This window comes from Chaetomium globosum, genomic scaffold (genome assembly GCF_000143365.1).
Source record: "Chaetomium globosum CBS 148.51 scaffold_6 genomic scaffold, whole genome shotgun sequence".
In the NCBI taxonomy this organism is placed as follows: domain Eukaryota; kingdom Fungi; phylum Ascomycota; class Sordariomycetes; order Sordariales; family Chaetomiaceae; genus Chaetomium; species Chaetomium globosum.
The window spans coordinates 1852290-1864305 of record NT_165981.1 but is presented as its reverse complement, the minus strand read 5'-3'; the positions used below and the strand labels follow the sequence as shown (position 1 = coordinate 1864305).

Below are 12016 nucleotides of genomic sequence, written 5' to 3'. Positions count from 1 at the left end.
CAGTCGCTGAAGAGGCGACACCGATGCGGGTTTCTTGGGTGGCGTTGATGGACTCGAGTTCGCTGCGGACGAGCGTGGTGCTTATTTCGAGGGCTACGACGAGGATGCGGGCGGGCTGGCGTCGCATGGTGTGCCCCAGGCACAGGTTGGCGGCTGTGCGGAGGGCCGCGAGACCGCCGCTGCAGCCTACGCCGTGGAGGAGGACTTTTTCTGTGTTGGGGCTCAGGCCGAGCTCCGTCGCGACGAAGTGGTCGTACCCCGGGTTGGCTGAGTTGGTGCATGTTGTCGAGACCATGTGGGTTACTTGCGCTGCCTCCACGTGCGCTTCAGCCAGCGCTTTTCGAGCGGCACTGACGGCGAGCGGGACGCCCTCCTTCATGAAAATGTCGTTGATCTCAGTGATGGTTGGTGGATTCGGTTGATTGACCAAGGGGTGGTCGGGCGTGCCTATCGAGGAGCGCTGGTCGATGCCTGTGTACCGGTTGATGGCAAGCACCTTGCTCATTCTAGCCTCTGAGGTTAGTTTCTATTCCGAAAGGAGGTGGTTTCGAACTCACGCTGGGGATTCTGGGTAGAACCGCTTGCTTAGAATTTCGAGCGACTCGGGCTTGAGGTCGTAAGGCGGGTACTGAGCCCCCAGGCCTAGAATGGAGAGACCAAGGTCCTCGAATTCATTTTGCGTAGCCATGTTTGCCATCTACCGAGGATATCGCTGGCGTACAGATACACCGTTTTCCAGGGTGGGCAGCAAATGCTCTATCCCTTCCGCGGTATGACTATGAGACTGCCAGCAGCAAACGTCGGCAAGCGCACTGGTCAATGCCAATGTGATGTTGTCTTTGGTAAACGCTAGCGAATCTGTTGGCGTTTCGATTCGCGCTCCTCACTCACTTTGGACGAACGGGATGAAAGGTAACGGGAAGTGAGGTGACGTTGGTGGCTGCTTGTTTGGAGGGGGGGTTGTAAACGACGACTTGGCCGCAGAATTGGCTCAGAAATGGCATTGACATTTGAGAGATAGCGAGCTCAAGGCATGTACCCGTATTTATATGAGTGAGAAGTGCCCATGGCAGGAATCTATAAAGTGAAACAAGCCCGCAACTGGCCCATGGCACCTGGAAGGTGCAGATGCATCTAGCGCCGTTGTTTAATGCAAGGTCATTCTGTGTGCCGTCATCCATTTTAAAACTTGGTCTCCCTGTTCTGGTTTAGGTATCTTGGCCGCAGTTCGGAGAATCCCATAATAACCCTCATGCTGCCCGGATACCCGGCGAGTGGGCTCCCGATCTCGAGTTCGCACGTGCAACCATTCCAATCGCGGCGGACCGCTTCTAAGCCGCAATCAAGTGTTTTTCTACCTGGTGCAGTGCAGGGCGTTGGCGTTGTGGTGGTGCGTCAGAGATTGGTTTCGCTTTGTGGTACAAAATCGGCTTGGCACCCGCGCACGGGCTTTCAGGCTGCACGCCATGTGAAATCGTTCGGGAAGGTAGCGTCATTGTAACGTCTTGGGCAGGGATTTTAGCCATGAACTCATTTTGGCCAACAAAACGACCTGGACAAAGTGCCCTTGCATCCGAGGCTGAAAACCTCCCTCGTTCCTTCCATCAGCGACGAAACCATCCACATGTGCTTCGGCCGCTAGGTCATTCAGCAGGCCTGCGGCACGCGGGTGACGAAGTTTCGTCTCGCCGGGCACCGCGGCGGCCCGGAGGTCAAGGCCCTGCGGTATATGCTGTCTGTGGAAACCAAAGCGTGGGTGGATCGCCAGATCAGGGGCTACATTCAGCAACTGCGCACCGTCAAGAGTCCGGGGTGGGAGCATTTGCTCGTTTGCGGGCGCAAGGCCGCCCATAGCCGCGAGATGCGTGTCAATGGGACAGACAACCGCAAGCTGGTAAATTGATGGCCAAAGGCCGTCGTATCTGGTGGTATGGCGAGGGTGGTTGTCGACTTTCTAGTGGGGTGGATATCACCAAGGCCTACCTGCTGAGCTGTACTTCCGAAAGCTCCGTGATATCAGACAGATTCAACAATGGCTTCAGCAGCGCTTCACTGCCCATGAGCCAGAAGAATAGCCTAATTGCCCATATCAAGTTATATAGTATAACATTCTCAGCTCGATAGATCACGCCAAGTGGTGGTACCAAAGTAAGTAAATACTTGACTGTAAAACCGTACCGTCATTAATTGTTTTATTTAGACTGATATATTATACTTGGTACTACCATTAAGATACAGATCGACTTTCAGGAGAAGGGCAAGAACACTCCGAAGCGCTACAAATATAACAACGACGTGATTTCCCACCTATATAGATCGATGACCAGTCATCCGGACTGGCAAGCGAACAGACCCGATCGTAAGGAGTTCTATGCTATCTCCCGCAAAGGAAACAACCAGACCTGCACCACAGCCAAGAAGCGGAAGTTTAGGGGGCCAGCGGACAATCCACTTCTCTTTTCCCAGTGGGTAAATGAGGAAGAGGAACAGCTTAGCGGTGCAAGGCGGGTATCCACGAGCCGGGGCATATTCGCTCACAGCAGCGAGTGCTCTCTCTTCGGCTTACGACCTTAAGCGGCTTATTTATTATTATTATTTCCTACACCGATATGCCCGTGGGCGCGCCGGTCCTTCTACTGCTATTTACAAAGGAAACCGTACCGTATAGGCCGGATAAAAACCTCTGTCTACCACTTTGAGTCAACAATCTATGAATCCGTCATACTGCAAAAGAAAGGAGGCCCTTTGCCGGCCTCCGGGCCCTCTAGCCCTCCCCATCCACTGTTTCTAGCTCCAGCCTTCTGGCCAGCCTATACTCCAGTAGCCGGCCAGAGTCCATCAGCCAGCCAAGGACCTTCCTAACAAATCTTCTGCTCCGCGCACCTACTCCCCGTAATACGGTTTGTAGGTCCCGATGTGACCGAATCTCTTTGCCGTCCCACGGCCTTTGTAACGGCGGGTCGGGGCACCAAACCCACCAAGTGCTCCACCGTCTCCCTGCCTCTCCCGCACTCGCAATAGGGGGTACGGACCTCCGGGACTTTCACCCTGAACAGGTAGTCCCGGAGGCCTATATCCCCGATACGGGCCTGGGAAAGGAGGGAGCTCTGCGCCTTTGTAAGACCTTCGTGTCTCATCAGAGCTTTGTCGGTAAATAAGAGGGCTGGGGGGTCTTCGTCGGCTATCCTCCTGTTTAATACCCTCTGTCGAGTAGTACTTTGTTGACTAGCTCTCTGTTGTTCCCACCGGGCCTGCCAGGCCAGTTCGACCACCTCCTTGGTATTCGACCCCTTAACCTTCCCCCCGATCTTCCATTTGTAGTTAACCCACTGGGCCACTACACTAGCGGCTAGTTCAGTGGGCGTGGGACTCTGCGGGCCCTGACGGGGCCTCCGGCCTCGGGTTTTCCTCCTCTTGTTGAACCTTCGGTAGACCTTATTGCAGGCCTCAGTGATTAGATGCCCCGTGGTTATTCTCTCAGCCTCCGGCCCAGCCCCTGACTGTAGGGCCTGCTTCTGTAAGCCGGCCCTCGAAGTCGGCCAAGCCGCTTGTTGAGATATAGGTCTAGCGGTGGCACCCAGGCCTCTGTTTCTAAGCACCGAATAGGAGCTGACTTGTATGCCCCTACTACTATTCGAAGGCTCCTGTTCTGAGCTTTTGACAAGACCTTTGCAGGCCCCTCTCGGCCCTGTAGCTCTTGGAGCTGTTTGGTTGGTGGAAGCTGGAGGCTCCGTAAGCTATGGCACTGCGGATGCACTTTACGTAGACCTCCCGAGCCCTGGATAGGCTCGTGCCCCACGTCTTTGCTGCAATCCTCGATAAGGCGAAATCTTGGGTTTTGAGTTTCCGTTCCACAGCTTGTTGGTGCGCCCTCCATTAAGCGGCTTATTTGTTGAAGCCGTTCCTTCCTCTAAGCCGTAGAGTGACTGCTCTCGAAGGCAAGAGCGGTTGGGTACTAGCTCGAGGGAAGGAGCGGGCTGTGGATCGAACCGGTTAGGTGCTCTAAGCCGGCAACGTACCGTCAACCTCCTGCTCACTCGCCTGGAGCTGCTCTTTTTGCTCAAGCCGGGATAAATTCGCTCAAAGCGTAAGCCGTCAAAGGCTTTTCAGTCTCGGCATGGGGCGGTAATGAGCCCAACGACGAGTCAGCCACCTCCCTCGGTACCATAACACATTATTCCGGGGCCTGCTCACGAATTTCACATCTAGCACTTAACTTGGCCGCAATATAATGAGCAAAGTCGATGAGCATGACACATCGGCGTTCCTCGTTCCAGAGAAAGTTACGTGGGTGCTCATTCCCATGATCGACGCCACGCTGGAGGATCGCTCGTGAGGAAGCGCTGCACTTCCACGGCGAGATCTTCAGTGCTCAGACTCACCGCCGCCTTTGGTGGCTCGCCGCCCCACGACATCAACATCATCTAAAAGGCCTTGGCCCCCCCGGGGAGAATGTAGCTCTAGCTCAGGGGGATAAGCCCAAGTACACCGGCACCACCTCACCCTAGAGTGTTTTGAGACGTGTATAGACCTCGGGTTCGTGCTGTAAAAAGCCAAGATCGTGGAATAGCACCCCCTTGCCGAGAAAAGCATACCCGTATGGGGCAAGTTCAAGCTCGAAGAGCACTCCTATCGCCCCAACCTTGCCCCAGCCGTTCAGCAGCGCAATATTGATATGGGTTGTGACATAGCCGCTTCCCTACCAGGTGGACGAACTCATCGACGGTGATGGGGTGCATATTGCCATCCCGGAAGGTACCGGGTGAGAACATTGGGGTAGTTATCATCGAGAGGTAACCCCTTCTTGAGGCCCAGCAGGCAAGCTTGTGTGCAGTATCGCTTCGTGGGCCTGGCCTTGAACGTCCCGGTGTTCTGGACATCAGAGCTGCCGCTAGAGCGCCTTTCTTTGAGCTGGTTTGGGCCTGCCATCAGGCGGTAATTGATATGTGCCTTTGAGACTGGCGGCCTTTATCTGCGAACCGGAACTTGTTGTAGATATGAAAGTGACAGTCGTACAGGTGTTCCTCCGGTGTGGCCTTTCGTTAGGATTCTGCTCGTTCCAACCACCCAATTTCTTCATTGGCCCGGGTAAGCATCTGCCGAAGCCTGGTGACCTCTTCGGAGTTGTCTGCCATTATAGTTGTTGTAGGTTACAACCGATCGTGAGCTGTGGTGGTGTTTGTTCAGGTATAGCGTCAAAGTAGAAATAAGAAAAGAAAAAAAAAAAGTAACTAATCATTATGGAGGTACAAGTTTACGATCGCACCCTCGGGCTAAAAAAAGTTGAATTGGAAAGAGGAAATCAATAAATCAGATAAAAGAAACCAAGTCAAATAAAAGTAGGAGGCGACTGTGTTCATCGGTTACGGGACTGAAAACAAAATTAAAGTTTTAAACATATCTGCGCGTCCCCTTGGGCGTATGAGATACAAGACTATCCGTCTCCGAACTACCCCGAATATACACAGCTGATAATGTAAGATGAGCCTACCAAGACTCCGGAGGTATCAAAAATATTCAGCCTGCTCGCCTGCTGTCCACAGCGCAATTTACAATCCCCCAGAAGCCAGGGACCACTTTTGCAATACCAGCATGCCCAAGCGCACTGTTTGGTTGACGTGCATGCCTCATCCTCAGGCCGTCTTCTTCCACTGCAGGTACACGCCGATCAGAGAGCTCAGCGTACCCGCAAGACCAACAATGCCGTCATCGAAGTGAACCCAGCTGAGGGCCGACAAAGGCACCGTCAGATCACACAGGTCCGAAGTGAGCTGCAGCCGGCTAGCCGCGCGTTCCCTGCGATACATCGTTAGCACACTGCACCGGTTTCACCTCCCCCATCAACAAAGACATGAACCAAAAAATAAAATAAAAACTCACATGGCAATCCTCTTCCCCTCCAACACGCCCTCACCCTCCTTCCGATCCACCGTCGCCTCTCGCAAACGCAGCTGGCGTAGGGTATACATCTGGGCGATCACGCTACACGCGATGCCAAACGCCCAGAAGCGGTAGGCCTCCTGCTGCAGGCGCTTGGCGCGGGGGCTCTTGCGGATTCCCGTCGCGTCGAGCACGGTACCCAGGTCCATAGTCAGGTAGCCGGCGTAGCCGAGCTGGCGGCCGACGGCCGTGTAGCGCAGCACGGGGTCGGCGGTCTTGGAGGCGTCGGCGGCGACGGCGGCGGCCTTGAAGTGCTCGACGTTCTTGCCCGCGCGCAGCACCTTGCGGATCAGGCCGAACTGCTTCTTCATCGTTTCCCATGGCTGGATCGAGGCCTGCGTCTTGTTGGTCCGCAGCAGGTACCACGCGTAGAAGCGCGCAAAGTACTGCAGCGTGCGCAAGAGCTTGTCGCGGCCGACGGTGGTGGCGACGAACTTGAGGTAGTGCGAGACTGCCGGGTGGTAGATGAGGGTGTCGGCGACCATTTTGGCGGCGGTGATTGGGCCTTTCCTTTCGTTTCCTCGGCTGGTTTAACTGCGGGTGTGTAGGCGCGGCTGTGGATGTGGGTGGTGTGCGAACGTGGGTGTAGGTGTGGGTGGGTAGCGTCAATCGATTGGGGGATTATTCGTATGTTCGGTCGGATTGCTGCGGTGAATGGAATTGGCTTCGTTTTCCGGGCCTATTACGGCGGTAGTTGAGAGAAAAAGAATCGGGAAGGCGGTTGATCGAGGTCGGATGGCGGAAGGTGAGGGTTACAAAGGGATGGGGTCATTGGGATGAGATGGCTCGCGCGATGCCGCAATGCGCACATGCCGAGGTTGCGCCCGCTGCCGCGACTGCAGTGCGAGCCGAAGGGGACAAGGAGCAAGGAACGGAACAATGCGGGGCTTGTTTCGGCTGATAGTTCAATGCAATGCCCAAAAGAAAAGCCGATCAGCCAACGAGGTCAGGGTTAGGGCTGGTTATGCATGTCCATCTCCAACTTGTCATTTACACTCGGCATTCCTACATACAATATCCTTCTCTACGGTCCTAGCATGCCAACGCTGAAATTGTGCCATTCAAGTGCCAGATCTCACAGTCCCAAAACGCAGCCCAACCCCTCTGCCTCTCCCCTATCTACACTTTATGAAACAATTATAGCTTTGGCGAGGGGGTAAATAACCCTAATCTTTCCTTCAGCGTTTCCTCTGCCTCCTTCTCGATCCTCGCGACGAGGTCCTTGCAGTTGGGTATATCGTGGATCAGACCGATAACCTGGCCCGCCGTCCAGACGCCATACTCCGGGTCACCATTTACGAACACCTCGCGGCCGCGCTTGCCGCTGACGTATGGCGCGATCTCGGAAAACTCTCCCGTCTTGCTCTCGTGTTCCACCTTGAGCGCCTGCTCGGTAACCTTGTTGCGGTACAAGCGCGTCGTGTTGCGCCAGCGCCGCAGAACGAGAGCAGTGTCGGTCTCCTCCGATTTTACAATCTGCTCCTTGATGTTGTGGTGGATCGGACTCTCAACAGTGCAGAGGAACCGCGTGCCCATGTTGACACCACAGGCGCCGAGGCACAGCGCCGCCGCAAGGCCCTGTCCATCGGCGAAACCACCCGACGCAATGAAGGGCACCTTGAGTGTTTGCCGCGCTCGGCTGAGCAGGATGAAGTTTGTGATGTCCGACTCACCCACGTGGCTAGTCATTGTTATTAGTTCTCCCCTTCAAGCCAGATTTGTGCATGTTTGACTCACCCAGCGCACTCGAACCCATCAATGCTCAGAAAGTCGACGCCGAGCTTGATCGCGGACTGGGCGTGCCTGATGGTTGTGCACTTGTGCAGGACGATACAACCGGCCTTCTTGAGCTTCGCGATGACCGGACCTGGTGAGTTCCCGGCCGTCTCAACGATTTTGATGCCCTCGTCAATGGCGACCTGCGCATACCCCTCGTAATCAGGCGGGACAATCGCCGGGAGAAGGGTGATGTTGACACCAAACGGCTTGCTCGTCAACTTCCTGCACTTGCGGATCTCCTGGCGCAGCCCTTCCGGCTCAGGCCAAATCAGGGCTGTGATGATACCCAGGCCGCCCGCATTGGACACGGCACTTGCCATCTCAGCAGTTCCAACATGCTGTGAAATGTTAGTTTTTTTTTTCTTTTTTTTTTTTTCTTGTACTCGAGTCAAGAGAGGTGAGTTGCTTGCCTGCATGCCACCCTGCACAACGGGGACTTTATATCGCCAATAAGAGCCATGTTAGCGTCTGAAATCCACATTGCTATGTCGGCAGGTCGGAAGGCATCTATAGGTATGTAAACCGCCTCTTTGAAATACGTACCTGCAATCCCGAGACGGCGAGTCAATTCCGTGTTGAAGGGCATCTTTGCGATGGGCGCACGCGGAGCAGTTCAGTGGAGGATGGAGGTGAGTGGGCCGATGGTGAGACGCGCACGCAAATGTCTACCAATTTTGACGCCGATTTCACTGCACAAGGACCGCGATTCAGAGCGAGGGATGAGTCGGACAAAGGAATGGAAACCAGATACGGGCCTGCTTCAAATGGTCTTCGGCCGGGTAACACTCGGGCAAGACATGGTCATGCTGCGACACGGCGAGGGGCGGTACCCTCGGCAGGGCTCCTCATCGCCGCCCCCTGCGATGGGATGGAGCCTGCCAGAGCCTGGGGTAACTGAGCCGAGGCAATTGAGGGGGCGACCATCCCCAAAACAGGCGGGTCAGGCGGGTCAGGCGGAGCGACCAAGCACATGCCTCGTGCCTCAGGTTCTCAGCTGAGCCTCGTTCGTAACGGTTTTTACATTACCTCCAATAGGTACCGGGGTTTGTTGGTATTCGTAAATACCACCGAAAGGAGAAGGTGAACATGGAAATTAGCAACGGAACCTCCTTCCTCGCTCACTTCATTCTCCGCAACCACCAACTTCAGTCCCCAACGACGAGTTTAGCAGACTGGGTTTCTCAACGACAAAACCTCGGGATTGCTGTTCGATAATTGGCCAACACTATGGCCTGGTAAACCGTCCGCCGTTGTCGGTTCAGAGCCGAGCACGCCTTGTGTCCAAGTTGAGGTTTCAAACCACAATGATGCTTCGGGCTCAGGCGGTCAGATGATTTTCTTTTCGTCGGCAACCTTTACGATTAATCCGTGGCGCCATTTTAGTGGGATCGCAACCTCCCAGGGTTGTTCTTTCAAGAGCGAATTCCCAGGTTTATCGCCGAATGACTTGTCGAAAACAGGACGACCAGGGCTACCTATTGTATGAGCCCAACGGCACGCCAGCTCAATGTTTTTGGTCAACTATGCTGCCCAACTTGAGGCGGTGATACTCGGCTGGGCCGCGTCTCTCGTCGCCGGACGCCACCTCGCAGGTGATGGTTGCCCTGTTTGACATGGCAACACGCCACTGGCACTCCGCACCAACCTACCGGAGCTCTTTTGTCTATAAACAGGCCGTCGCCCTCGTCTTTAGCGAGGATCGTTCTGACACATTTTTCTTTTGCCACGTTACTACGCGTTCTCACGTCTCTTCTGGCGCCGGCGCCGCCGAAGAAGCTTGCCAACCACGGGAATGTTACGGAAGCTTGCTTGTGCGCCGGCCATACTCGGGGGACACCCAGCGGGCCACCGCAGATGTCGCAACGTTTTGAAACATCAACATCACCGCGATGTGACGCCGGCACTCACACGTTGAGCAGTTGTCATTCACTGATTCGGTTCTTGTACTCTATCGGAGTCGCGTGGTCATCCGCACGCCGGGTTGGTCCAGGCCCGCAACCCCCCTGTATGTACCCAACTCGGGCTGATGTACGAGCCGCGTGTCACCCGATCCAACTCTGCATACCGATCAATCGACAACACTTCTTCGTCGGAGCCTGCGGCCAGGTTTCAAGCCGCACATTTGGGTATCCGATACGGTCCCGCCCCGACACTGAGTTGAGAGTCTCCGAAAACGAGGGCGAGAGGAAATTAGCGGGCTAGAAGGGAGTCTTTCACGCAATATGCCCTGGATCTAGCTCCTGGAGAGGAACACAAAGGGGTTCACTCAGACGCAGGTTGGAAGCGGCAGGGACATCCACTAGGAACGATTCATTGGCCCACAGTCCGCGTCTCCCACTCTAATGGGCTTTGCCCCCAGTCTCTCGGTTCGCTCCGGAGGCGAATCCCAAAACACAGTCGCGGAACGACCTCCGGTCAACTCTAGAAGGCCGATAGTGCTGGTAGTACAAGCACGTGTACAACGTACCAGTCCAGCCCCCCATCGGTCGCTTTTGGGGTGCGCTAGCCGTCAAGCACCGCCTGTGGTAGGGTCTCGTGGGCGCGCCTCGTTGCTGCACAACATGCGGATTCGGGATACCGCCATTCGTGAAACCACAGCTAGTGGGAGTTCCCAGGAGACCGGTACCGTCCGATCTGTGTTCGCTCAGTGGCCATTCTCCAACCACCCAGCGGTATGACCTCCGCGACATCGTCTCATGGTTTGTTGACACGCCGGTCATTGGCTCCCATGGCCGGAGAGATTTGGCCACCCCCGCCACACCTCGCGAACGGTACGTATGTACATATCTGGACAGTCATTAAAAAATGGAGAAGCAAACATGACACCACACCCGGCAGACCCGGGTTGCCCTTCCGGAGCAATATGACGGCACACAAACTGCGGATTTTGTTGAACTAGTAGCACATTCGACACTCGGATTCATTTCGACAAGCAGGAGACGTTGACACGAAACACGACCACGTTTTCCCCGTCCAATGACTGCCGGGCAAGTATCTGTCGCTGCTGTCCGATTCGCTGTTCCGCTTTCCGCCACAGGCCAAGGTGAACAGGCCTGCTCTCGATTCAGATGACGGCTGCATCTAACGGTGACAACTCAGACGAACCTCGCTCGTCTTGGCACCCGAACGACATGGCATTTCTGCCCAGCCCACAAATGATATCTGTTGTGCTATTTTGTTGTTCTTTTTTCTGGGCGCTGACAGCTCCTACCAGAGCACCAGTTTACTCTCCCTTTGCCCCTTGCTCTTCCCACTCGCGTTAGCTCGTTTTGGGTAGCTGCTCGAGTGGGCTGACAACTCATCGGCGTCCTAGCGGGCACCCAAGCTTTGAACCCTTGCTGTTTCTGGCAGACCGGTGGTGCATCATATTGCTTTTTCCGCACACTCTGTCTTGACCTCCCCGTCCCGGGCGCCGGGACGCACCAATTCCCGGTAGACGGCGCTCGGCACCGCACCCCCGTGCATCCACGGTGCCGCAACCCACAGCTGGCGTCGACCTCTAGATGTATATTCATACACACACATCGGGCCATGCCGTGTGCTGCCGCTTTCCACCCCGTCTGCGGTAACGTCAGGCCCTAGTGCCATGGCTTGCTCGAGTCCCAACGGACCCCGTGGCACCTTGTTCGCCGGAGAGCCGGTGACTTGGCACACAACAGCAGCGCAGGGGCCAAAAAGCAAAGAAAACGGTCAAGAAGATCGGAAAAGGAATCTTATCCATCCACCGCCTCGGATGGAGACAAGTCGTCGCCATGCCGGGACAGCCCGCCAATCCCCACACTAGGATAGTCATCATAATTGTTCAAGGTCGCTAAAATATCTGATCTTGCTCGCATTTCCCTCCAACCCCATCTACTTCCTCCGTCTACACCGGGGAGGATAGAATCTTGTCGCCTCCTACTTCCGTCTTGTCCGTCCGCCCGTCCGCGGCCACGATGCACCATCCCGCCTCCTACCCATAATCTACTCGCTGACGTCCTGCACCTTTGCGAACAAACAGGTCTCTCGGAGAGGAACAAAACAGGAGACGGCGCAAACGGGGCAGCAAGGGGCATGCAGCTTAATTAAGCACTTCAGCTCTTCGAATCCCCTGCGGCCACATCAGTCGTCTCGCAGACCGGTTGTCTGGAAACCAAAAGTGGTACCTGCCGCTACGGGCTGTCCCGAGATTATAAAGACGATCCAGGACGCCGTCAATACCTCCTCGTTCTCCTCTCTTGCTTGACTACCCAAGTACCCTGCCACGATCGATCTAGCCAAGACCCCTCCAGATCATAGCACCCTCACCATCTACGCC

At 55.3% G+C, this 12016-nt stretch overlaps 5 protein-coding genes across 5 annotated transcripts in view; 1 reads left to right on the top strand and 4 right to left on the bottom strand.

Moving 5' to 3' along the window:
* The window catches only part of CHGG_08934 (uncharacterized protein), a gene marked incomplete at both ends in the record, with an annotated part of 1533 nt that extends 845 nt beyond the window's left edge, over positions 1–688 (bottom strand). Inside the window, 2 exons of the mRNA XM_001226860.1 lie at positions 54–506; positions 558–688. Of these exons, the coding sequence (XP_001226861.1) occupies positions 54–506; positions 558–688 (584 nt within the window). The remainder of the gene's footprint in view (positions 1–53; positions 507–557) is intronic.
* A 564-nt stretch (positions 689–1252) lies between these two features.
* On the top strand, positions 1253–2288 carry CHGG_08933 (uncharacterized protein; the record flags this gene model as incomplete). Its single annotated transcript, XM_001226859.1, has 4 exons — positions 1253–1390; positions 1643–1894; positions 2103–2148; positions 2239–2288. The coding sequence occupies 4 exons, from the start codon at positions 1253–1255 to the stop codon at positions 2286–2288; spliced, it is 486 nt and encodes a 161-aa protein (XP_001226860.1).
* Positions 2289–2764: 476 nt separating this feature from the next.
* CHGG_08932 (uncharacterized protein) lies at positions 2765–3137 on the bottom strand (the record flags this gene model as incomplete). The annotated part of the gene is made up of 2 exons (XM_001226858.1): positions 2765–2883; positions 2975–3137. The coding sequence occupies 2 exons, from the start codon at positions 3135–3137 to the stop codon at positions 2765–2767; spliced, it is 282 nt and encodes a 93-aa protein (XP_001226859.1).
* Positions 3138–5633: 2496 nt separating this feature from the next.
* On the bottom strand, positions 5634–6425 carry CHGG_08931 (uncharacterized protein; the record flags this gene model as incomplete). The annotated part of the gene is made up of 2 exons (XM_001226857.1): positions 5634–5796; positions 5881–6425. 2 exons carry the CDS (start codon positions 6423–6425, stop codon positions 5634–5636), a joined length of 708 nt encoding a protein of 235 aa, XP_001226858.1.
* Positions 6426–7077: 652 nt separating this feature from the next.
* Positions 7078–8179, bottom strand: CHGG_08930 (uncharacterized protein; the record flags this gene model as incomplete). The annotated part of the gene is made up of 3 exons (XM_001226856.1): positions 7078–7621; positions 7678–8057; positions 8141–8179. 3 exons carry the CDS (start codon positions 8177–8179, stop codon positions 7078–7080), a joined length of 963 nt encoding a protein of 320 aa, XP_001226857.1.
* Positions 8180–12016: the final 3837 nt, after the last annotated feature.